The sequence below is a fragment of the Cyprinodon tularosa genome, unplaced genomic scaffold (genome assembly GCF_016077235.1).
Source record: "Cyprinodon tularosa strain WSP-4 unplaced genomic scaffold, ASM1607723v1 ctg1078, whole genome shotgun sequence".
NCBI classification, from domain to species: Eukaryota; Metazoa; Chordata; class Actinopteri; order Cyprinodontiformes; family Cyprinodontidae; genus Cyprinodon; species Cyprinodon tularosa.
In genome coordinates, this window is record NW_024037869.1 from 44,833 (window position 1) to 72,296 (window position 27,464).

Consider the following 27,464-nt stretch of genomic DNA (forward strand, 5'->3'; position numbering starts at 1 on the left):
TACACCATGTGCAGGTACACGTGCGCATTGCTGACAAGTCTGCTTAAACCAGGAACCTGTAGTCCTTATTTATAAACGGTAAGTAACAAATAACAAATCTGTTTAAAGCAGGGGTGTCAAACTGGTTCTAGAAAGGGCTGTGTGGCTGCAGGTTTTCTTTCCAACCAAGCAATAGCACACCAGACTCCAGTCATCTCATCAAGTGAGTCCAATCTGAACATGATGACTTGATGAGATGACTGGAGTCTGGTGTGCTATTGCTTGGTTGAAAAGAAAACCTGCAGCCACACGGCCCTTTCTGGAACCAGTTTGACACCCCTGCTTTAAAGAGTAGTAATGACTTAACCTGACAACAGCCAGATGCATGTCTCGCTCCGCCTAGCTCCACTCACATACATCTGGGACACCGCCATAGGAATTGCCTTTACTGAAGCCTGGGCCTTATCAAAACTCCTTGCATATGATTGGATAAGCCACTTGTCTGTCATCTTTATTGACGTGCTATTTCAACCACTCACACCGAAGCTAACCCGTGACGCTGTGAGAGGAGGAGCCATTTGGTAGATCAAGCTCTTGCCAAATTCGGTCGGGAGAAGGGCGAAAACATCGTTTCCACCAACAAAAGCCTTCAAAGCCGTTCTCTGATGTTCTTTTGATGAAACAATATCAGATAGATTGGACAACACAGAAGAAATAGCAGCATCAATGCTAACGCTTGCTTCCTCAATGCGAGCCGCCATTGTTGTTGGAATCTCACGGTCGCTTCTCCACTCCAGGACACACCCACCCTGCGTCCCGATTAGCCAGACCATAAATTCGGTTGGGGAAATCACTTTCAATGAGCGGTGTCCCAGATGTATGTGAGTGGAGCTAGGCGGAGCGAGACATGCATCTGGCTGTTGTCAGGTTAGTAATGACTAACATGTCACTGACTTTTACAAACTTATTGGTTACAGTGCTAGTACTGCAAAAGTAATGTAGTTCCTCAGGATGCCCTATGCCCACCATTACCATTAGACTCCCACTCCCATGTAAATTCCAATGTAAAATGCACTGAGGTGGATCTCTGATGTTTGACATCAAATCAGCATTATCCAAAATAGCAAATTTGTCATGATCTGCAGTGACAAAATTAATCAATATCATAGCCGATATTGGATTGGTGCATCTCTACTGGAAGCGTTTCAAAAATGTTATCTAAGAGAAGTTCAGCAAACATGGCCTCTCTAACTGCCAACAGGCCATACCCATGTGCCCACAAGATGAGTGGGGGGCATGTTGAGTGAAGTCTTTTCTGTTCTACCACTAAAAGCCTTTCTACTGGGTTCTCAAGAAAAGAAGAGTGCTTTTTTGTTATTGTTTTTTTTTTGTTTGTTTGTTTGTTTGTTTTTAGAAACAAGTAACTAGAAACCCTTTACAAGTGGGTCTGATGTAAAAATAAGAACGAAAACATTGGAAAGTTTTTCTACTATCACACTCTGTTAAATACAGCAGAGTGTTTATAATTAGTTTGCACCGATATCGATACCAGTATCGGACGGGGCCCCGATACTGCCCAAAAATGGTGGTATCGGTATCAGCGAGTACCAACAAATAGGGCACCGATACGATTTTAAGAGCCATAAGTTTATTCAACTATTGTCACCCATTCCAGGTAGGCAATAAAAAGTTCTACTGGATTCACTGTATATTAGATTTTTTCCTGCTTCACAAAGGTAGGCAGCAGCTTGACAAAGCCATGATGGCAATTATTTTACATTATTATGATATCGGTATCGGCCGATACTGCACAGCTAGGTATCGGGTATCGGTATCGGGACCAAAAAATGGCATCGGCGCAACACTATTTATAATGTTAGCAGCCTTGTGCCATCAGTAACACTTTAAAATACACTTTAAGCAGTTTGCATAAACTGTTCAAATAAAAAGTGCAGAATCAGTCCTTATTTTTTTGTACCATAACATTGATGCAAAATATAAAAGGTCAACAAAGAAATGGCTTATCAGACAATAAAAACAACCTTCTTTCATAGGCATCATAGTCAGGAAAATGAAAGCCTATAGCAAAACAAAAGCTGAAAAGAAGAACAGATAAAAAGATTCCTCACTCTGTATGGTCAAATCTCCTGGAATGTTTGAGGACAGGACTTGATGCTTTTTTTCTTGCCAAAGAGTAAGACTCCAAGAGATTGGACAATAATATTTGGTATTTCCCTTTGCACATCTGTTTTATTATGATTTAATTTTAGATAGCCGAGAGTCAAATAGTTACTAATCTATGTAAGCATTTGTCTACGGCTGAAAGATTTATTAGCTTGTCTGGCTTCAGGGAAATGTAAATCTGTGTCATCAGCGTAACACAGACACGGTTTACAGCTGCATATTGCATGAGATGGCTCATGACAGGTCTAAGTTTTGACCCCCGGGGCACAACATGGGTCTGGGGTGCAAGAAAGGGTCAGGATTTCCCTTCTTCCTGTATAACCTTTGAACCATCAAGCTGATGGGGAATCCATAGATTCTAGACTACTTTCCTTTGCATATAATGGTTTTACCAGCAGCATTAAAAGCCTCCAGCAGATCCAGCAGGCAGGAGACACTCTCTCTAAAAATAAGCTAGGGAGGCCATTGACAGTAGTGCTGTTTTTGTTGGTCACCTGATTCAAAAGTAAACTTTCCCTGAATGAAAAGTATTTAAACCATGAGCTCGAAGACAAAAGAATAAAAGCCCTTGGTGGCTTCAATAGAGAGAAAGAGGTACTTCTCATTTTATGTCTCCTGAAGCAGTAATATTTACTGTTTTTTTTTTTCTCCAATGTGAAGAGGTTCTTTCACAATAAGAGCGGGGTCAGAAACAGAACGAGGGTCTGGTCCATCTCAGTGCGATTCATAACATAACTGTCCTGCAGTGTCTGCCCACTGAGTGTGTGTTCATGCTTGTGCGTCTGGCCTTCATCGCTCTCTCATCATCTATAAACAACATTCCCCAAAGCTGACACACAATTGCACAATTAACTGAGCCACGACACTCCAGAAATACATACACTCAATATATAGCAAACAGTCAATCCCACAGTGCACATGAAAATAGCATCATGTGCATATTTGCCTCTCTATACCTATAGGAGCCCTCTTTGATTCAAGACATGCTGCCCTGAAACATCACAGCTACTAAGGATACCTCAACACTCGCCCTAAACATGGGGATAGAGACGTGGCGGCTGGACGAAGCGCCTCTCTTGTTAAAACTTTACTAATTCCCACCGCTTTAAGCTCCTATGAAGATGGATCTCCAGCAGGGGGTCCAGACATAGCAGCACTGCAAAATGAATATTAACAATGCAGCTGCTGCTCTTAAGTAAGGACATTCATCGCTTTCCGTAAATATTTCCATATTTGGATAAGCACTGGTTATCTCTGCCTTGTCTATTTGCTAATTGACCAATTCAGCCCATTTCTAGTCAAATCTTCTCACTTATAAAACTATTCTATGTTGCTTTCTGGTAGTCTACATGGTCTTCAAGGTCTTGGTGTGTTATCTATTTCAGACATTCACTCATTGTCTTTCTCCTTTTTATTTAAACCCTTTTCTTTTTATATCTAATGTTTTCCTTATTTTAAACCAGTGTAGTTAAGCTTTATGTTGTGATTAAAATAACATATTTTGAGGGAAATTATGAAACCCTCTATGTGGTTGTTATTTACCTTTACTTTTCAGACTATCAAACTAATTCAAATATGATAGGCAATATTATTTTGGAATTAGCCAGTGTAATCTAAAAATCATGGTTTAATTTGACTTTAATTTTCAGTGGAATTTCACAACTATATCCAAGTTGTCTAATAAATAATTCTACAATTAGACCTGTAGTATAAAAAGATAATTAAATTGAACTTGTGTGACAACATGAAGTAGGTGAATCGTCCCCAAATGAACATAAATCTAAGGTAAGATGATGGAAATTTACTAACATCTATCAGACTGGAAAGGATAAAGTCGTTTCTTAAGAATATGATTTGTAGAACCAGCATAGGCCTTGCTGTCCGTAACTTAAGTTTCTGCTTCTCAATGATTTTTTATTTTATTTTATCAGGTCAAATTACTGGTGGGAATGGGGATGGGGCTGTTATCTACAGCGGTGATTGGACGGGAAGAATGTACTCCCTGGACAAGCAATTTTTTTAAAAAGTGTAGAAAAAATGCCTTTTTTTAGACTGTATAAAGAAGCTGGATACCGATACAAACAGCAGAAGAACATGAAAACTTCTTGCATAAAAGCCCTGGTTTGAATTTAAAACCAGGATCCTCCTACTGCAGGATTGCTAAAACACATACAGTAAAAAAATAAGATTCAAAGTCATATGTAGCAATAAAAACCGCCAGAAACAACAATATGCTGTTTAACATCCAACCAACAGCGATTTTGCTGAAGCTTTTACCTGTTAAAATTGAGTTTTTCCTCTCCAATGTTGCTATGTGCATGCTAGTGTAAGTGAATGCTGTAGAGTCAACAGATACAGTATCTATTGCCATCTTAGATATATAACTTTTTTACTGATCTGAAAGTGCAATATCATTGAAATTCTCTGTATAGCATAACTTAACATGACATGTGTTGTGACTTGGTGATATATAATTTAAAATCTTTATTTTCATAGGTGTTTTAGGTGTTGATAGCTGAGAACACTTCTGAAGAGAATGCTCGCAGTTATCCACAATATTCTTCACTTTATGAAGGATTCTTCTTTGTGAAATAATCTCCTGAGGTTCCAGAGGAGCTACCACAACAGATCCAGCCTTCTTTTTAGATTGCTGAGCTTTTTCAGTAATTTGCTCTGATGCTGTAACCAACAGCAGATGATGGCCAAAGTAATCACACTTTCAAGTGCAGTTCCTTTTTTTTTTGTTATTTGTTCCCTGTTTTGCTAATATAGCTCTGGGTATCGATGTTTTAAAGATAGATAACAACAGATTTTCTTTCAGAAGCAGACCATTATGGTTGATAAACTAAGGTTACGTTTGGTACTTATATATGAAAATGCAGTGAAAATGATTAAGGGGATAAAATTGCAGATAACAACAAACAGGGAGCCGAAAAGAAACCTTGAGAAAGGGAGAGGGGATAAGAATTAAGAGGAGAGAGAGAAAGAGACAGAGAGAAGAGAGAGGGGGACTGAATTGAAAAGAGAGAAAACAAAACAGCAAAAATAAACAACGCAGAAGATATACAGTGGATCCAAGAAGTCTACTTCCACACCTGAACAAGACAAGAGGGAAAGAAAACAGAGAACAATACAAAAGGGAAAACAAGATGAAAGACAACCAAAGTAAACATAAAAATAGCTTTAAGAGCAGTGGGTATCCCTTGGATGATCATTCAGTGTTTGTGTGTGGAAATAAAAAAATCTAGGCTGAATACACAGTATTATTCAGGGTTAAATATATCAGTAGCTGCAGACTAATAGTTTGCATCCGTGAATGCCTGGAACCTAAGTCCTGTGGTATATATACATGAGCATGCTCGTATATAAAGGATTTATAAAGCTTCTTTAAAAGAAAATATGCTCAATATAAAGTGTGAGTGGCCCCAGACTTTTCCTTTAGGCCCCAAGACCAATAAAGAGGCCACCTGAGGCCCAGATATCAAAGGGCACCCCATATCACTGAGAAACAAGAAGATGATAAGTGGCAGCCCAGGTAGGAGACACTGTCTGATGCTGATGCAGATGCATAGTTGTGGATTTAAACCTTCATCGGATCACAAGGTTTGACAAGAGGGAATTGGCCAGATTTCCATATCAGGATTTTGTTCCAGGATCCTGTTCTAGGATCCCATTCCAGAATCTGTCTCCAGGACTCTGAATGGATCAGACTGGCAAGCTAGACCCATGTAACGCACCGAAGGAAACAGCACTTTCTGTTAACTCTGTCCCAACTAGGAACTGGTTCGATTCCTTGGATAAAGGAAAACACCTTGGATTTCATGAACTGCCTTGACAGATTCGTCTGTAAATATTGTAAATATTTGTAAATATCAATAATTTTGTGTCAGGATTTGTTTGTGGGTTGAGGACCCAAAAGCAGAGGTAGGCAGGCAGAGGTGAATTTATGGTTGGTTTAATGAAGAGTAACAACATATTCTCATTATCAGTTCGTATAAAATCGTACGAAAAGTTATGCACACTATTTCGTACGTTTTGGATGTTTTTCCTAAAAAAAAATAGATCAGTGCGCATGCGCAGGCAGACATACAAAAAAAGCAGATCCGCGGGCGGACTTAAAACTGGGAAAAACAGTGCAATAATTACTTCTTCATGTCTCTAACTACGTTGCTTGCTGTTTTATATCTTAGGGTTAGGGTCAGGGTTAGGTGTAGGGTCAGGGTTAGGGTTAGGGTTAATTGTATGTTAAATTCTATGTTATTGAATGGTGCGTACGATGCGCATGCGCATACGATGAAAAAAACGCCAAAACGTACGAAATTACGGTGCATAACTTTTCGTACGATTTCATACGAACTCATAATGAGAATACACTGAGAGTAACTGAAAAAACAAAGTCCAAACAAACAGGCAACAAAGAATCCAAAATCCAAAATGAAAACAAAGTCCAAAAAAAAAAACAAGAAACCAGGAGTCCAAAATACAAAGATTCAAAACATGAAAAAATAAGAAGAAAACAAACCAGAAAACCATGGAGACATCAGGGAATCAAAACTCAAGGAGGAAGGCTCAGAGAGATGGAGTTGGAGCAGAGACAAAGACAGGGCTAATGAGAAGATTGGGAACAGGTGAGGACAGAGCAGAAACAAAACAGGAGCTAGGGAGAAAGGACAACACAAGAGGGCAGCAGAGGGCAACAAATGAAAGACATGGAAGACTGGAAATAACTAGAAAACACAATAAAATAATAATTAAACCACTAGGACTAAAAAACATGGAGAAAAGTAAAACTAAACACTCAAAAGAAAACATAACAGAACCAAGACTAGGACAGTAACTGAGAAAAAAACAAAGAACACAATTAACTAAGAATTAAACCATAAAAACTAGGAAACAAGGAGAAAAGCAAAACTGGATACTCAAAAGAAAAACATCACAGAAAACTGAAACCTAACATTTTGCACCACTCCATTGTCTGTCAGTGTGTTTGTAAAAAGTTACCACTTCCTCCAGCAGTCAAACCTAAGAATTCTCTCTGATTTAATATGTTAATTTATTCAATCATGCTAATATTCATATAAGTAATATATGTTACAGAAGACATAGTGACAGCCTCATCCACCAGAGAAGGGCAGAAGGGACCACCTGGGGCCCGACCCCAGATTGGCCAGGGGCCATGTCCAAGAGGCTACGATGCTGAGGTCCCATGGGGCCGCGGTAGAAAATCCAAGGGTTCCACCCCCGTGGGGGGGCGGGGCAAGACGCTGAGGCCTGCACATTCACAAGGAATGAAACAGCACCCACCGAAGTACCCAACCCCACACCTAAAGAAACATCAGGCACCCCTCATCGGCAGAGAGTATAAGACTGGCGAGAAGACAGGTCTGGCTCATACTATGGGCCCAAGATGTTGCAGTAGTTGGGAGGGGCCACAAACATTCAACCTGACAAGTAGACAAAGACAAATTCACTTTCATCCAGTCCAATTTGCCCAGTCTCATCCTTACGCCCGCAGACACATAAACAAGCACTCAAAAGAGACACACACAGGAGCAGACAATAACCATGTTCTTATACTCCTCATACATATACTGTAGGGGCCAATCACCCAGACCCCCAGACCTAGGAGATACCGAGCCCTCAGCTGGAGATCTCACACATTAAATGTGCTTGCCATGGGCTTGGAGTGGCTCTGGCCGGCGCGTGTTGGGGGCGTGTCAGGGCCTGGTGCGGGCGGCGGGTGGGGGGGGGGATCTTGGCGGCGGACGTGGCTGGGCTGCTTTGGCTTCGTCCGGTGGGGGGGCGGCGTGGTTCGCTCCGCTCTGGCTTTGTGCTGCCCCTCGGGCTGCTGGGGGGGGAGGGTGGTTGCGCCGGCTGCGGTCTGCTGTTCTTGCGGTTTTGCGCCGGGCGGCTTTTCTGCTCTCGGGCTGATTCGCGCTGATGCGCGCTGTTGGCTTCGTCTTGGTGGGGTGGGGCTGCGGTTTTGGCCGGGGGGCCGTTTTGGGGGGGTCCCGCGGCGCTCGCGGCCAGTTCGCGGCGGATGCGCGTGGGCCCCGGCCGCAGGGGGGGCCGCCTGAGTGTTTTTCCTGGGTGGTGCGGTCGCGGTGGGTGTTGCGGCCGGTCGCCGGGGCTTGGTGCCGGGGGGCGGGGCGTGTTTCGGTGCTCTGTGGGGCTGGGGCGTTTTGGTCGGTGCCGTGGGGGGGCTGGTGTTCGGTGCCCGGCCCTACTTCGGGGTGGCCGGCTGCCGGCGGAGCCCGTGGACTCGTCCCCGCGGCTCGCCGGGGCGCCGGCATGGCGGTGGCTGGGGGGCTTCTTCGTGGCTGTCTCTCCTCCTCCCTTGGTGGGGGTCTGATTTCCGGGGCTGGCCCCGCCTTGGTGCCTTCGCTTCTGGGGTCCCTTTGGGCGCCTGGGGCTTTGGGTCTCCCGGCGCTGGACTCAGTGCTCTGGGGGGTGCGCCTCTCCGGCTCTCCACAACCAATATTGAGCATTTTTTCTATGGTTAAAACTTTATATGCACAAGTTCACCCTCACAAACAACTACAGGTGCTAGGCTTCAGGTACTTAGAGATTCACTTCCAAACAGAAACCCCACATTCATATCTTCAGGTAACACAGAGTACATGTCAGACTTAATAATATTACTTTAGCGATAGTTTCAAGGTGTTGCTTTATTGTATATCTCGTACCATGTCTTTTGGTTGTGCTGTTCTTTTTTTTCATCTTGTATGTATAAAATGAATTAAACATTTTTACTTGTTGGCTAAAATAGGCTCAAATTACACACAATTCATCTGAAACCTATAACTGTTACAGATTTACAGCTTCATTTTCATGTTTGAGAATATTAACATTGTAAAATTTGACCTTGAACAAAAGCACTGGCTTTGGAGTACTTTGTGGTTAAAATTCAGCATTTATTTTAGTTATGTTTCTGTCCAAAACCACAAACTTCCTTGTAGGTTGTAAGTAAAGGAGGATCAGTGTTCTTACTGTCAGTTAACTGCTTTACCTTAACAACACCAGTCTAAATGCGCACAACAAACAGTCCAGATGGGATTAAGGATTTAGGGCAGCATAGTCTAAGCATGTCTTTAATTACTTAAATTGTTTGTACTAAAGTTCTAAAATCAGACTGTTTCCAGGTATAAATCTTGTAGAGTGTTTTTCCATTAAGCCCCGAAGCATCTCTAACATCTTTATTACACTACTTCCCCAAGCAGTCACATTGTAAATATTCCTGACCAAACAGGCAAAAACAGTCTGCATTGGTGTCTCATTCCTCAGTTTAACTCTCAGACCTCCTGGCTGGGAGGTAATGGAGACTTCTTGGTTATTAGACACCCAAAATAAGAAAATAAAGATTTGTTTCTTTTTTTGTTTTTTCTCTTAAATTGAGACTTTATAGAGTCAGATCTTGTAACTAATGTTTTAAATATAATGGAAAAAAAAAACAGGCAAAATAAAGATAAGATGCAGTTGGCAACATACAGATCATTAATAACTACTGACAGGGTTATGCTAGTTTCATAAGACTGGCTGTTGAAAGATTTGCTGGAACAAGTCTGATCCACAGTGACTGCAGCTCAAACTGACAGGACTTAATGGATCTGCTGACTTGGTGCCTGATACCAGAGAGAACTTTCCAAGGTCTTTTAGAGTCCAGTTATCACATGAATAATTGAAAGCATACTCTACAGGGGTGGCCATTATGTTGAAGACCTTATCTCCATGCTGCAGCACATCAGAATATCCTGAAAGCATCACAGCTTTCATCCATGGTTTCTTTTTCATGATGAATAATAATTTTAAAAGAGGTGGGATTATTATAACTGATTCGTCTCTTTGACAAATTTCTTACTGTAACTTTTCCAGATTTGCTCTGAAAATGATTTCAAGAAAATATTTGCACTTTTAACCTCATCTGTACTGAGATGAAGTTAAAAGATACATAGATTGCTCTATGCCCTAACCACTAGGCCACCACTCCCCCTTAACCCATCCCCTTGGCAAACAGTGGGCTGCCATCATGGGGCGCCCCTATTTTTTAGCCTCTCCCACACATGTGTCTGGCCAATGTCGTCATGGTTACTGAGGTCAGGCAAACCTGACCTCCTGATTACCTAACTATCTCCCGATTTGTCCACTCCCAATCAAAGGCATGCTCCATTTGCCCCTCAGGATCCATCAGGTCTCGCTGTTCCCCGCTAGATCCTTTCATTGTTTCTCCTCTATAATTTGTTAGCTTCACTATTATAAGGTTTCACCTGTCGTTCTTATAAAATCCTTACATTCTCCAAAATGCAGTCTAGGTTTGGGTCCATCATAAAATCCACATATCCACAAAAGCAAATCAATTGATAAAAACCTTGAAATATAATATAAAAAAAAGCAATAAGAAAACACAACATGGATATAAAGACAAGCTAAAAATAATTTTAAAAAACATATTTGTTGTGAAAGGCCAGAGAGGAGAGGTTGTTCTTTGGAGTAGATTCAAAACAGGAAGGCAAGATAGTTTATTTTATTTTATTTTTTTAATCATGAGACCCCAGATTTTCACAGCATTAACTGCATGCTCTCTGTCTGACTTAATATGTCTTTCACATCAATGTCTTGTGCTCTTTTTTTCCAATGTTGCTTCAGTTCTTTGAGGTTTGTATACATTTGTCTTTGCAAAGTGTTCTTAAATCGTTAAAGTTGTGGACTTTAAAAAGGACATATCTGTCATGATCTGCCCTATAGATCAGCCCTGGTAGCTGATCTAATCGCTCAATTCATTCACCTGCCGTACCCTTCACGTTCTTTTATTATGAATGAACTTATTCACCTGCTCCTGTTGCTTTATATACTCTTCAGCCCAGCTATCGGGGCCAGATCATTAGTTATCTATGTTTTCTCTCCGTCAGTTAGTTTTTGTTTATCCTTGGTTCATGTCCCCGTCCCCGGAGGCCAGTGAGGGTTTGGTGTTTGTCTCCTGTCTCCTGATCGTGTCCCGGCACTTCTCTGCGGGGCCAACAGGGAGCCGGTTTAAAGTTCAGCAGTTCTCCTGGTACCATGTCTTGTCTCCACCCACAAATAATCTTTGACAGTTCACCCTGTGAAAGGCACGATGTGCAGGAGGGTTGACGACTGAGTGCAAAACGTTTCTTCCACATAGACAACTCCAAAGACTTTGCTAACAAAGTCAAACATTGAAAGATGGCACCAGGAGAAACCCTGGTGTCTTTCGATGTTACCTCTCTTTTCACGTGTATACCTATATCAGAGGCAGCGGAAACAGGCAGGAAACATCTTCAACAAGACAGTGACCTAAACAGCAGCACCAATTTCACTCTGGACCAGATCTGCACCCTACTGTACCTTTGCCTTTCCACAACCTATTTCAAGTTCAGGGATAATTTTTACAGGCAAAAGCACAGTTGTGCAATGGGATCTCCTGTTTCACCAATTGTAGCCAACCTTTACATGGAATAAATGGAAAAGAGAGCTTTGGACACCTTCAGAGGAACACCACCAACCCCTTGGTGTAGATATGTGGATGACACATTCATCAAAATCCAGCAAAAGAAGTGGAAGCTTTCACAAGACACATCAACTCGTTTAACCATAACATCCAGTTCACCAGAGAGGATACCAACAACAGGCTACCTTTTTTGGACTGTTTGGTGAGCATGGAAGGAGATGGAAACCTGAAGTGAAGGCTATAGGAAATCCACTTACACAGAACAAATATCTTCTTTTTGACTCACACCACCCATTGGAACACAAAATTTCAGTCCTTTCAGAACCTTAAAACATCGCGCTGAGCATGTAGAAGCACAAAGAACAGAAACACATCAAAGATGCTCTCCAAACCTGGGATACCCAAACTGGGCGTCTGTCAAATCAGTAAGGAAATTCAAATGATACGCAACAGAACATAACATTGAGAAGATCAAACGCAAAAACATATCCATCCCTTATGTTGCTGGAGTCTCTAAAAAACTCAGAGAATTCTCTCCAAACACAAAATCCCAGTACATTTCAAACCTAGCAAGACCCTTAGACAGAGGCTAGTGCATCCTAAGGATAAAATTCCTAAACCAAATATAAGCGGAGTGGTGTATGCAGTGCAGTGCAGCCAGGAATGCTCTGATCTTTATATTGGAGAAACCAAAACGACCTCTCCACAGACGCATGGCACAACACAGAAGAGCGACTTCCTCTGGACAAGACTCCGCAGCACATCTACACCTTGTGGACAAAGGACATTCTTTTGAGGACAAGAATGTTCAAATTTTGGATAAAGAAAATAGGTGGTTGGAGAGGGGCATGAAGGGAGCCATCTATGTTAAGAGAGAAAAAAAAACAACCTTAAACACAGGGGGTGGACTAAGATTCAAGCTTCCAAAAACTTACAATTCAGTTATTGAGTTGATTCCTGCCAGGTATCACAACACTCCCCACCCCATCACAGAGGAACAAAGTACCTCCCCGCTCCACCCGGTGAACAATACCTCCTTAAAGACCGACTCTTAACAATCATAGACAGGTTTCAGGTATTACAGGCTAACAATGGAACCAAACGACCCGCTCGTCAGTTTCAATTTGCATGTTTCCAAGCAAAACAAGGCCTTGTATATAAAAAGCCTCAAACTCAATGCGAATCAGGACATTTTGAATTGAGAAAGCTTGCTGCTTGTTTTTAAAACTTTTACGGAACCCCTTTGTCTGTTCCAATTTGCACGTTTTCAAAACAAAAACAAGCCTTTGTTGGGCTGCCATACAAAACCTCGAACTCAACGCTATTCCTGACATTTTTAATTGAAAAAGCTTCCTGGATGGAAAGCAAAGCATCTTCAAACTTGGAAACCAAGTCCATGGATTGTTTTGAATTTTTTAATTAATGACTATTACCTGGATGACTGAGAACCTTTACCAGCATGTTAGCATTTTGAGCTAATTAAGTAAAGGAACACCCAGTTCCCACCTACCAAAGTTTGGTTTTTGCGAATTCAGTTCACAGCTGAAATAGCAGCTGATGCCATGAGAAATTACAACTTACTTTTACACTGTCTCTGTTCCTTTCTCAAGAATGAAGTTGCAGATTTTGAAAAAAACAGATGTGGTAGCGACAGTTATGCTGCCATATTTATTTTGTTTTACCTATGGGCTCTGCAGGTCTTACTCTACTTGCAGCTATACAGTATGCCCCTCCTTACACCATAATAATGCAACATGATCGACTGACCTTTATTGGATTGTACTTGAACAACTTAAGCTGAAGTGGTACAAGATGGATTCTCCGGTGAATTTGCAAATACAGCAACAAATCAGCTTGCATGCAAGGTTAGAAAAGTGACATCAACGAAAACCTTGTGATCATGTATAAAAAGTGCTAAAGCCAATTTAACGATTTCAACTTTTTCTCTCCGTCTCTTTATCTATGAAATCCGAGCTCTGTGTTTTAAAAGGGACAGTAGGGAGGTACTCTTGTATATTTTTATATATATATATAACAAAACTGGACACAATAATGACTGCGTCTATCTTCCCAAACCTGGATATTTCTTGCTTGTTTAAAGCTATAAAACAACTGGCTCCTGGAATGCAGCAAGTAATAACCAGGAAGGTCAAAAGATAAGCTCCATGGCATCATACAGGAGCCCTCAGGGTTACAATGCATGCTACAAGCACTCAGACTATGGCTGGGATCAGGTATAACTGCAGACGGCAAAGAAACTTTGAGGACTGATTCGAAACACTAAACGGGATCAGATCTGCAGCTGTGTCGCTCTGTCTGTTAATCCTACAAAGACTCAGAGGAAGGTGGGGAATATCAAGACCTTCCTCTTGTGAGGAGGCAGAGGTGGACCCAGATTGGTTCAGATTAAAAGCAGAGCGTGTCTCGACCGGGAACTGAACCCCACGACTCTCCTGGACGCTAAGAGGTAAAGCCAGAGTCTCGCCACTATGGCTTACAACAGCAAAACCATCTGCTGAAAAACCAGTGGATCCAAGCACAGAACCAGCAGACCCTTCTGTCCTCACATTCCAGTTAACATTAAAATCCTCCTATGCCTTAGTTATAAAGTTTATCTTATTTGTTTCGAGCTAAGTTTGCATAAGTATATGATAAAGGTTAAATAACTTAAAAATATATTGGAGCAATGACTAAAGGGTTCCTAGTATAGTATCGCCACTGAATGTGCATGGCAAACACCATAATAGAATAAATATGAAAATTCCCCAGCTTCTCCCTGAAACACAAAGGATCATATGATTTGATGACATAGTTACATTTACAGCAGACACACCAATAAAATACATGGTGATTGCTTGGTTTTTGCTACAGTATTTTTTACATACTATCCACATTAACCAAAATCCATGCTGAGTGTCCATTTATTTTTGACACTAAACCTTAGAATATGGACAAAATATGTCTGAATAGCATGATAACGTGGGTTGTGAAGGCCATATCAGTAGAGCAAGTTTGAATTAAAGAGGTTCCAGCCGCAAAGCAACGGATGCAAGTTTAGAGATAAAGATCATGTAACTGAGTAAAATGTTAAGTACACCAACTTTGTTGTGTTCCATACACTGCAACCCAATGCACATAAAAACCCAGATTTATCTGTAAAAAAAAGCGTAATAAGCCAGAGACAGAATGACCTAGATGGTGGTTTCTCCATATTCGCTCACTGAAAGAAATCTGTGGTCAACCTTTAGAGTTCTCTGCTATAGAAAACTGGGTCTGTGGCTGATTAGCTACCTGCAGCAGCCTTTCAAAAGCAGGTCAAAAGCAAGATATGTTGTGCATGCCTAGCTAGCGGAGCAAATTTACTCTATGATGTGTATAGTGAGTCCTTTTTCCTCACTATTACAGGACAACCTATTTTCGGGGTCACCTGTTAAGGGATACAGAAAGGTGTTTTTTTATATATTGCGTAAGCATTTGATTATTGTTTTTTTTTTTTTTTTCGACCGAAGCACTAACAGCTGCTGCTTTTTGGTAATGCTCAGTCCGGTATCTTGAAGATTGTTTTTCATCGTTATTTTAAACCAGTGATATTGGACCTATGAATCATTGAAGAAAAGAAAGGCTCCTAAACTTAAGGAATCTGTATTGTCAGAGTTTACCTTAGGACAAAGGAAGTGATAGCAGGAACATACAAATGTTAAAAAGATATTTTTAAAAATGTCCAAATGTGTCAATTAACAATTAACATACATAGGACAAGAAAATGTTGATTTTTTTCTTTGAAAACTAGCAGGACATGCTAAAAATCGCTATCTACTACTAGTTAGTTTGTTGACGTTACCTTGCTAGCATGTATTGCTGTGTTTTTCGTTTTAGGCTACTTAAAGGTATAGCGGAGGAATTTCGTCTCTCTTCTTTGATAAAAAATGCACAAGCACAACCCTGTACCCGCTCCCAAGAGGGAATGCCTATTTAATGCGTGTTTAATTAGCCCTGCTCAAGAATTTTATTCAATTCAGTTCAATTCAATTCAGTTTATTTCTATAGTGCCAAGTCACAACACATGTCATCTCAAGGCACTTTACAGTTCAACCAGATGATCCAGTCAAATTGGTTAAAAGTTTTCTAAGGAAAACCAGGTGATTGCATCGACTCGTTGGCTCGAAGGAAATCCCTGACACTAAGCATGCTTGTAGCGACAGTGGAGAGGAAAAACTCCCTTTTAACAGGAAGAAACCTCCAGCAAAACCAGGCTGTGTGAGCGGCCAACTGTCACTTGCAATTAATGTATATAATACTTAAATTAAAATAAGCATGCTAAATAATTAAATAGTACGTTAACTGTGCTAAATAATTATATTTAGCATGCTCAAGATTTATATAAAAGGCTAACTGTGCCACTTAAAATAGTAATAAGTTACAATGTTACTTTTGAGCATAAGGTCTTTATCCCACCTGAGCTCTTAAAACCAAATCATTATTAAAAGTCTATTGAAATAAAAATTTAACATAAAACATAAAGATGTTTGGTTTTTATCTTGATAAGCTTTACCAGAAGAATGTGTCAGAAGTAATTTGAACACATTTTATTTAGGTTAATATTTATAGAAACAAAACACAAATACTACAAGTTTCACACAGCTTGACAGAGAGAGAGGCATTTACATCAGACATTGTGAATTGGCTGTTATGTTAAAAACTTGCCCTGTGTTAGACTGTCTTTGTTTAATTGTTATTAAGTGCAAACCCTTTTCCATGAAAAAAGAAAAAAAAAACGTGAAATAAAAAAAGATATTTGGTGTTTTCAAAATGAAAGGAAGGAGGAATAAAAATATGCCATCACAGAAAACTTTCACTGATAACACAAGCTTCCTGTGAGGGCAGATTTTATCAGAGGTGTCTCGATGTATGAGTCATCAGCTTCAAAACAAGCTGTTCTTTCAGCCAAAAGCCTGATATGAAACTAAACACATAAGCAAAACGCTATAATTAGATAGTCGTTCACATGAAAAATTGACATTGGGTAAAAGAATAAACATCAGCTTCTGCAAGAACATTAATGTTTACCAAACAAGCAGGAAGATCTCTCCAAGATGACATGAGCAAATGCAGACATGACATTTTACAATCCTGGAGATAAATGAAATGTTTTTAACCCTGAAGCTGCAGGATGAAGAGCAGATTTAAAGTTCAACAACTCACCTCCAAGCGTTTCTCGCTGATGATTGATGAGCAGGCGAAGCTGATGTCAGGGTAAACAGAGGACCAGCCTTTCTCTGTGCAGTTCCTGCTCAGGTTACCTGAAAAAAAGACAGAAATGAGTTACCATCTTTATTTTCTACATGTCTAGATAATCACCGTCTCTCTCCTCCTTCAGTGATTATTTTGTAAAAGGCTGAGAATAATTTCTAAGCTATTACAGTAATGAATTGTTTCTATGTCAAACGTTAGTAATGTTTAATGACATAATGTAGTGACCTTGTCCCAACTTAAATACCTTAATAACTGAAGGACAGGTGTTGCGCAGAACTTAAGTGGACCCTGGATCTCAACCGACTGGAAATACAGTATACACACCCCTCCTGCAGAGGGACAGTTGGTTTACATTAGTACAGCTGTGTACAGCTGCTGAAAAGGCCAAAATTATTCCACTATCCACTAAAGCTTTTCTTTTCCAGCATAAAAAAGACTTGCTTATTGGAGCACAAATTGACTGACCAAAATGAAACTGGCTAAATGACATTCAACCAAATATAAACAGGTGAATGTATATATTTCAACTTTTGTGGATAATTTTGACTATTTCTGGTTTGAAGACAAAATATAAAGTATGTATTCTTCATTATTGTTCCACCCTGGTAAAAAGAACTCTTTAAAATAATATGAAAAGAATAAAATGAATATGGCATCTGGGTCAGTCTGAAAGTGTCCTCACACTGTGACATGTCCAGGAGGATGGGGGTATTTTAAAGTCACAGCTGGTGATCAGCTGCTGTTATGTACGCTGGTGATGATCACATTTTTTTTTTTTGTCTCTTTCTCATGAAGCATCAAGGTGGATGAACTACAAAGACCAGCTGGCACTTACCATGATCAAAAACAAGCTTAGAGCAGATATACACAGCAGGGAGGACAGGGAGAAGGGACAGATGAAAAGAAAACAACCAAAAATACAAATATAAAGTACAAAAAAATGCTAATTCTGATGTAATAATAAAAAAAAACAAGTTACAAAAACTTCTACCTTTTTATATTTTAATAGAAGACAAGAGGGTCAAAAAAAAGGATAATAATCAATTAATCGATTTATAAAATACTGAAGATATAGGGTAACAGTGATCGCTTTATCTATAGGGTGAGTGCTAGAAAATAGAGTCTGGTGGATTCTTCTTCTGTTCATGATGGCTGCCATCAGAGAAAGTATGCAGCTGAGACCATTTTGCATGAAAATGACCTCACATGCTGGAAACTGCTAATGAGAAATATGGCTTTCTGGATCACTATTAAAGCTCGAGTTCAGCTGCAGAGAGGAAAGCAGCATGGTTGCCTGCTCTTCAGCAATCAAGCTGCTATTTGCCTCCTAAAAGTGGCTAGAAGTTGCTAAATGATGTCATCAACTGATTTGCATAATGCTTTGATCGAGCCAGAAAGTTATCAGTTATTTAAAACACCCTAAATATGCTTAAAAGTTAAAAATGAAACTTATGAAATATTTTCATTTGATAAAAGTCTATGTAAATTAATCTTGTTATGTTATCAAATAACATTTAAGGACAATTAACAGAGGTATAACCAGTAGATGGTGCTGTTTTTGAATGCGATGGAAGATGAGATCTAGTTCAGTGCAACAGTTTCAAAGAAAAAAATATAACATTAAATATTTCTTTCCCACCCTGCTTTGAAGGGAATCAGTGGATTATATTGACTGACTCTAAATGCCTCAGTGCTTTGGAGGAGCTTTCAGAAAACAGTGAACTAAGGGCAATCTGTGTTTTAATGGTTTTCGCCAAAGTCTTCAACTACACAGTAAAAAAGTCACTACATTTGTCAAAAAACACTAAAAGGGCGTGAAAAGTCGTTAAATATAGCAATAACATTGCTATATTTAACTGCCACCGGTGCAGAGCTTGCTAAAACACTGGCAGCTGAAAGCTTATCATCACAAATTGACAGAGATGGCAAAAGTACTCACTTTCCGTACTTGAGTAAAAGTACAGATACTTGTGTTAAAGAATACTCTGGTAAAAGTGGAAGTACTGATTAAACTTCTTTACTCAAGTAAAAGTAACAAAGTACAGGCTTGTAAATTTACTTAAAGTATAAAAGTAAAAGTAGAAACCACTTTCTTCATGCGGTTGCCTACATTTTAAATGGATGTCTGCCAATAGGACTAGATCTCCGTTGTGTTCATTTTCAATCATCTCGTCGTCCGTGCTACTATGCTAACGCCACCGCCACCAAGCTGCAATGATTTGCCGCCAATGAATACCGCCGAATCTGTCGATTCATCTTGTAGTGGTGCGTCAAATGCAACGTAGATTCCCATCCAATTAGATTGAATTTGGTATTGATGACGTGAAAAATAATAACGGTAACTCCATTAAAATGATTCAAAACTAAAGTAACGAGCCAATTTTTTAAAAATGTAAGGAGTAGAAAGTACAGATATTTGTATAAAAATGTAAGGAGTAGAAGTAAAAGGTCGCCATAAAAATAAGTAGTAAAGTAAAGTAAAAATATCAGAAAAATCTACTTGAGCACAGTAACGAAGTTTTTGTACTTCGTTACTTCCCATCTCTGCAAATTGAGAGGAGAAAACATCGGGACAAGACAGGCAGAAAAGAAACTATTGTTGTCTAACAAAACCCTTGATGAGAGAGCAACATGCTGCAGGAAGGACAACTATGATCAGCAGAAGAAATGATCAAAGATGTCCCTGTTCTATAAGAACCTTCTAGGACTAAAGAGGGGATTCAAACTGGCTGTATTAATTGATTGGGGGTAAGCTTTCCTGCTTTTTAAGGAATTGTATTTATTAGGGATGCACGATATAATCGGCCCCCTATCGGTATCGGCCTGTATCGGCCTTAAAACTGAATATCGGACATCGGCCACCCCACCGATATTTAACCCGATATTTGATCAGCTTCTGAGTTTCTAAAGTCTAAAAAAAAAAAAAAAAATACTACTTCTTCTTCTTCCTCAAAAACTTCTTTTTTACAGACTTAAAAACTTCTAAAGACGAGGGAAAAAATATTGAAACATTAAAATATCCCAATATCTTCATATGCTGATATATTGCCATTTAAAAACACCATATCAATCTCTTTTACTAATGAAATATTGCTATATGTCATCATTATGCTACGAAATCCCCTGAAAATCCACTAAATTTTGCCATATTTTTATATGTTGATATATTGACGCGGTATCGATCTATTTTACTAACAAAATCTGACAAGAATTTGCAAAATATCACGAGAGTTTGTAACAGAACGATGAAATTTCACGAGATTTTGAAAGTAAAATAGATCCATACCGTGTTTTAAAAAATCAATTTGATATCAGCATATGAAAATATATTTGAGTATATTATTTTTCAAAGTGTCAGAAATGGATAACAAAACTGCTATTTTCAATGACTACTTATTTTTGTCCAGCTTTAACATCAGTATCGATATCGGTTATCGGCTACATGAGTTTTAAAATATCGGCATATCGGATATCGGCCAAAATCCCAATATCGTGCATCCCTAGTATTTATTAATATTCCTATCTGGTTGATCAATCTCTTGTTAGATGGGGGAACAGCCTTAAAGTTCAGTTTAATTTTTCATCTGAAAATAATTGAACACAGGTTATATTTTGTATAACACATTATAAAATATATAAGACTATATTTCTTTGATTTTCTGCATATTTTTATCTCATTCTATAAGGCTCCCCCCATGCCACTCCAGGGGGGCACAGCCACCTCTATGAAAGTCATTGAACCAATGAAAACATTTGCTCATACACAAACACCACCGCAGATCCATGATTTTTGGTTAAAAAACATAAAAAACACCAAAGAAGTTTGTTTATTTATTTCTGTTGTTATTTGATCAGAAAATTAAGAATCACAGTTCAGAGGGAGTTTCAGGGGCACTAATAGTATTAGAGTGTCTGAGAGGTTTACATTTTTATTAGAAAGTACAAAGTGGACTACAAAGTCATTCAAAGATGGAAAGCTTTTTTAAGATTTCAAAGAAGTTGGGATAATCATCAGCTCAGTTCCCTAATCTCACTAAAGGATTAGGATCTACAGAGATGTTTGTACAGAAAGGTAAAAAGCTCTTAGGGTCACAGCCAACTTTAAAGCTACTGTATGAGCTTCTCATTCATTCTGATGGGAGCCTGGTCTTCAATATAAATAATGTCTCTCAATTTTCTTCTCTTATCATCACAAGACTTACCTAACAGACCTTTAGCTGCTTTGATTGACAACTTATTTTATAGTCTACTATTATATACTATTATATAGATAACCAATGCTTTTTGTTTAGGCTCAGTTTATCCTGAGCTATCTCTATAGTTATTCTGTTATAGGTTTAGTCTGCTGGAGGACATAGGGACCTCTTATTAACTATTCTGCTTCATTCTATCTCTATTCTCCAACTCTGCAGAATCTGTTAGTTCAATCTCTAACGTTCTGCTCTCTCTGCTTTTTCTCATAGTAGCTTCATCTGGTCTGTTCCTGATTGGCTGTGACTCCATCCTGGAGAGAAACATCAGCTGTGCTGCTGCCATCAACACCTTTGTTTATGTTGGAGATCGGCCTGTTTTTCAGTGTAGTCCTGTTTCTCTGTCTGTGAGTGGCTGGATGTGTTTTCTTCCTCCTCTGACATGGGAGCTGGGTCAGAGGTCGTCTGCCTGGCTGTGTGTTTCCTGGACTGGGCCACCTGTGGAGCTGGTTGACAGTTGCCTTTTCTGCTTCTGTCTCCTTGAACCCCAGTCGGCCTCAGCAGATGGCCGCTCACACTGAGCCTGGTTCTGCTGGAGGTTTCTTCCTGTTAAAAGGGAGTTTTTCCTCTCCACTGTCCCTATAAGCATGTTTAGTGTGAGGGATTGCTGTAGAGTCAATGAGTTGATGCAATCACTGGTTTTCCTCAAATAGAAAACTTTGAATCAATTTGACTGTATGATCTGGTTGAATTGCAAAGTGCCTTGGAATGACATGTGTTGTGAATTGGCGCTATAGAAATAAACTGAATTGTATTGAATTTTTTTTGCCGTCTTAAAGTGTAACTCACTCCAAAATAAAACAACATAAACTCGGTCTATGGGATGATATTTTAATGTTAGTGTGCATTTTTTTTAACATCATTTGAGATTTTTAGGTTTGGTCTCTTAACTCCCTCACTGCTGCTGAAGTGGTTGAATAATGGCTACTGGAGTTTAATTTTCCTACAGGGTTAAACGATATAATGAGGAACATGTCTACAGTGTGTCACAGGTTCAGGCATTTGTCATCATCACCAACATACAAGCATCTCAAAAAACAAGATGTGTTCATTCTCAAAAAAAAAAAAAAAAAGCTGAAAATATAAAACCAACAATCCTAATCTTATTTCAAAACTCTAACTTTAAATATATGGATAATTACAAACAAAACTTTTTGCAGGTATGAAATGTTTTTATTTGATCCAGTTTAATTCTTGAACTGCTATTATTTCTATATTTGTCAAATAAAAATGTTATGCTGATTGTAACAGATGCTGGCCTTTCAGTTATACTAGGAGTGACACCAGGAAGCAGGTTGTCTCAGTATTAAGAAGAAGTTAGATGCTAATAATATGTTTATTTCTGATGAACAAGCAGATAATAAACAACTTTCTCTGAGGTCCTTAAACAAAATACTAATGTTTCTGGCAAAGGATCACAAAACCTCAAACTTCCAAAGATAGAAAACACTTTAACCAAATAGAATAATGGGCTGAACTTTGAAAGTATTATCTAATAGCTAAGATCATATTGGGCATTAAGGGAATGGCTTGAAGGCAGACTTGTAAAGTGCCTTGAAATGATATGTCCTACGATTTGGGACCATATCGCTAAACGTTCCTAATATTTCAATGTTTTTCTGTGTTTGATGAAGAACTCCCCTAAAAGTTGTTAAAAACAGTCTCACAATCCCCTTACCATGTGTATTGTGAACTCCAATAAACTCCAAGAGGTCCATAGCCTCTTTTAGAAACCCCTGCTTTAAGCAGCTGGAAGACGCATGTCAGGACCAAATGTGTCAAGTTTAGAGTTAGTTAGCTGAGGATCCAAATGCAAAGATGAAGAGGCAGAAATGGGTTCTTGCAGATCTAATTTTGGGGTAGATGGTAACAGAAGTACAAATCCAGAAATAATAAACAGGGAACCAAAACTAGGAGACGCCAGATAGAAGCTAGCATGAGGACTGAAGAGGATCCTCTGCAGTTCCTTGTCTTGGCTTGTTTTGTTTAATGGCGGTTGGCAAACAACTTTTCGGTGTGAGTTACTGCCACCAACTGGTGAGGAGTGTGGATCAGAATGGCCTTATTCATAAAGATACTTGTATTTATTTATCTATATCTATAATATTACATTACCATACTAAATCCTCCTAATTATTGTCAATATGAAATATTTAAATAAATATTGGTAACATTTTTTGACCTTTTCTGCAGAATATCTATCAAATCCCTCTGCAGTTCCTCTCCAGAGAACGAGTTTATATAGGAGAGAGCGATGAATGGAGTAATTAGCTAATTGGGAGCAGGTGTGGACAGAAGCAGCTGAAGGGAAAGCAGAGGGGAAGCAAGGAGTACACAGGGTTTAACTAAAATTAGAAAAGAACTTGAATGAAGCAAAAGGGAAATAAGACCAATGACTAGAAAATAAAGAATAACCAACGTGAACACTAGAGAATAAGAGAATACACTGGAGAGAACTGAAAAATCACCAAACAGGAATAGTAAAGCTAATAAGTAATTCAAAATATGATATAAGTCTTAACAGTAAAAACAGAATAACATAAATCCATCACAAAGTGAAAACTAAACAGAACCAAAAATACCAGAACGGCAGATCATAACAAAATGTCTGAAGATATAAATAGTATTGTATATTATCTAATGTAAACTAGTGTACAGCAGCCTGTAAATTGTCACATTTATACAAGTCATTGAAGTCTCAGAGTCTGCCTCTTTACCTCTATAACGGAGGTTAGCAGATATGGTACCTAGAAGCTCTATATCAACATAGCCAGCTCTGCATTGGTTTTGCATCCTTGTTTTTGGTTTAGGTCTTAAATAAAATTTTAGATTGAGCTCAGTGATTCTTAGTTTTCCCATCCTTTCCTCATCTGACAAATGTTTTGTTTGCCTTTTTGCTGGCTCCATTTCATAAAGCTCTAAAATAAATAAATATTGCTTCTCACATGTGGGTAATTACGTGGCTAGGAAAGCAATGGCTTTATGTTTGGCAGCCGCTAAGCTAAAAAAAATGAACAAAACTAGACTCCCAGCAGGTCAGTGGTACTGAAAGTTACAGACCTGGTTTTCTGACCAGAGCCAATAAGGGGAGATAACAGACCGCTTGTCTCATAAACACTTAGATTTGTTATGATCTGCCATTTTGGACTCTTTGGTTCTGTTAAAGTTTCATTTTGGGTTTTTCAGTTATGCTTCATCTGAAGTTATTCTGTGTTGTTATAAAGATTTATATCATTTTGGAATTCTTAGTTTTACTCTTCCTTGTTATTTCTTTTAGTCATAGAATTTTTATTATTTATTCCTTGATCTAGTTTGTCTTTATGTTGTTTTTTCCATGGCTCCATAGTTATGTCCAGTTATCTCTAGTCCCATATCTGCTAGTTTTCCCCTTGATCACAGTTAGATTCTGTTGTTTTCCCTGTTTATTATTTGTTGGCCCCTTGTGCACCTTATCTTTCCCCTTTGCTTATTTCTAGTTGCTTCGGTCCACACCTGCTCCCAATTAGCTGATTACTCCATTCATCATTCTGTCTCCCATATATCAAACAATCAGTAAATCAAAGTTTATTTCTATAGCACTTTATAACAACACCTGGAAGACCAAAGTGTTTCACAGAAAAATAAAAACATAATTAAAAAACAAAAATCTTGTGCAGTTTCTAATTGCTGGGTTCTCTTCATTCTTATGTTTGTTTCTCCCGAGCGTTTCCTAGTTTTGGTTACTAAATTCCTTGTCTGTAATTTATGGATAAAAGCTTCTGTTACTTTTAAACTCTTCATTAAATTTGCACGGAACCATCTCAGCCTTCCATGTCTCTATTTGGTCTTCTACAAACATCCACTAACCGTGACATCATTACTTTAACAGGGACTTGAAAGGGGATATATTAGGGTAAAATGTTACTTAGTGCTGCTTTATTAACAACAATGGTCCCAATTCTTATTATGCCTATACTTAAAGTCTAAAAAGTGAGCAAATTAATGATTTTATTTACATATAAACATACATTCACATGTACCTTAAAAAAATTTAAATATTATTGATGTGTTATGGTTTGGGCACTGATGGCTGGTTTAATTGCTCATTTAATTCACCTGTCTAGCTCTGCCCTGTCTCTCATCAATGCTCTTCTGATCCACCTGCTCCTGTTTCTACTTAAACTCCTTGGTCTCAGCCATCAGTGCCAGATTATGCTTGAGCCTTCGATGTTGAGAGTTCTCTAGCATTTCTATAGTGTTCTTATTTCCTGATCCTGATCTGTTTCTGTGTTTGGACCTTTGAGCCTGCCCCTGTCTGATCTGTTTGCCTGACCTGTCTTTGGTCTCCTGTTTGTTTATTCTGTGGACTGAACCTGGATCTGCCTTTTGACTTTGCCCCGTGGATTATCCTGCCTTCCTTTGTCAGCTCAGATCTGATCTCCTGTAAGCTTTGCAGCCTTCAAGGCTTCCGTATCTGGAATTCTCTGGCAGCGTCCGCTGCGTCTTGTCAGCCGACCAGCTGGAATCATCCTCATTCTCTGGGAATGGACTGAACTGTCAAACCAGGTTAGTGACTCACATGCTCATAATCCTCCATCAGATTATGGTGAACACTAACCTGTGTTTCTCTCTGCCTTATGTCCTAGCTGCTGTTCCTGCTGCCACTGCAGATCTGTGCTGTCATTGTTTCAATAAACTCTTTTCAAGTCTTCCTCTGTCTTTCTTGCCGGAATTCTGGGTTCTGCTTTCTGAGTCCTTACATGATGTAGACTGCCCCTTACTAATAACACCAGGCCTTATCTTAAACAATATCATGCTTGGAAATTCGCTTTAGTTCAACATTGGGTCTGTTCAACACTTTTACACCATTTATTGAAATGCGTATTCTTTTCATGGTTATTTGAACCAGTAGATTAAATCTTTAGAAGAATTTGAGGATGATACATTAGGGAAGCAGAAAAAGGAGTGTTCATTTGTTCTAACATTTGTTACATATACTCTGTAAAAACCCACTGCTCCTGGAACAACTCATAGGGCCCAAAGCCTGTTTTGTTTAAAGTTAAGGTCAGACATAGGCCATAGGAATGAATGAGGAAATAAAGTGAATCAAATTCAAGCTCCCAGTGAGAATAAAAACATGTAATGTGTGTGTTAGTGTGTGGATGTGTAGGTGCTACGCTCACCATTTTTGCCGAACAGGAGCAGGAAGGGGGAGGGGCACGGAACGGTCAGTACTTCCCCGACGGCCGCACTGTGCCAACAAGAGACGTTGCTCCACTCGCCTTCACATCCTGCACGCATAATATACACACACATTCACACATAATATATACACACACACAGATAAAACGCACAAAAAGAAAATTAGCCAGGTCTGAATTTCCTGTTTAGCTGAGCTACTTATTTAAAACCCTTCCAAGCATATTCAGCATAAATCAGGTCCACATGAAAGCTTTCCGGTAGCTCAGAAATGTTTTGACACTTTGCTGCGCGCCGCAGTCAGAGAAGAAGGAAGGCCTCTTGTGATTTGATCTAACGGGTGATTTAAGGAGGTACAATAAATATCTGGGACATTACAGTGAAAACATAGACCTTTGAATGTTAGATCTGCTTCTATTTCTGAAACATTCAGCAACTGTAATACATTTCAAAGGTTATTAATCTCAGCTTTAATCAGAGATGGGGAATATCAACTTTTTTGTCATATTTTTCTAGCACAGAATAAAGATATGTACATATTTGATGTCAATCAAAAATCCAGATATATAGATAGTCATGAAATGCTATCTTAAAAATGTGCCTAACATATACGGGTTTTTTTTAAGTGTGGTATTTGCGGGACGGTGATTAAATCTGGACAGTTTCACGGAAATATCTCATATCAGTTTGTCTATTTAGGTTAAAAGTGTTTCTGTGTAAAACCTGTAAGAAAAACAACATATTGCACAAACGGCTGAACACAGAGTAGGAAGTTTTATTATCAGTTAGCAGAAACATTCAATGAGTAATGAATTTCAAAAAAGGAAGAAAAAGCAGGAGCAGTTTAATGTTTGCTGGATTGTATCTTTATGTATTTGAATTGGTTTTATTTGAGCTGTTATAACACAACAGGGAAACTAAAAGCACATTTCATTTTAAATACCTGATTTGTTCTAATTTAGTGTTTGTCTGTACGGAGGAGGTAATGTTCAGGTCAGTGTTCAGGCAGCAGGAAATTAAAGAAAATTTTGGTCCACATCTCAGCGGGGCTGATGGTCCACTCAGCTCCAAGCTGTGTGGACATAAAACCAGCCCAGATCATCAACCTCCCACCTCTGTTCTATGAGGCAATGCACCAATATTCTGTCATTATCTGT

The 27,464-nt window shown here is 39.1% G+C and overlaps 1 protein-coding gene across 1 annotated transcript in view; it reads right to left on the bottom strand.

Moving 5' to 3' along the window:
- The window catches only part of LOC119787011 (vasoactive intestinal polypeptide receptor 2-like), a 60,273-nt gene that overhangs the window by 21,038 nt on the left and 11,771 nt on the right, over positions 1 to 27,464 (bottom strand). The window contains exons 3-4 of the mRNA XM_038290637.1: positions 26,292 to 26,399; positions 16,829 to 16,926 (exon numbers count right to left, since the gene is read on the bottom strand). Coding sequence (XP_038146565.1) covers positions 16,829 to 16,926; positions 26,292 to 26,399 — 206 coding nt within the window. The remainder of the gene's footprint in view (positions 1 to 16,828; positions 16,927 to 26,291; positions 26,400 to 27,464) is intronic.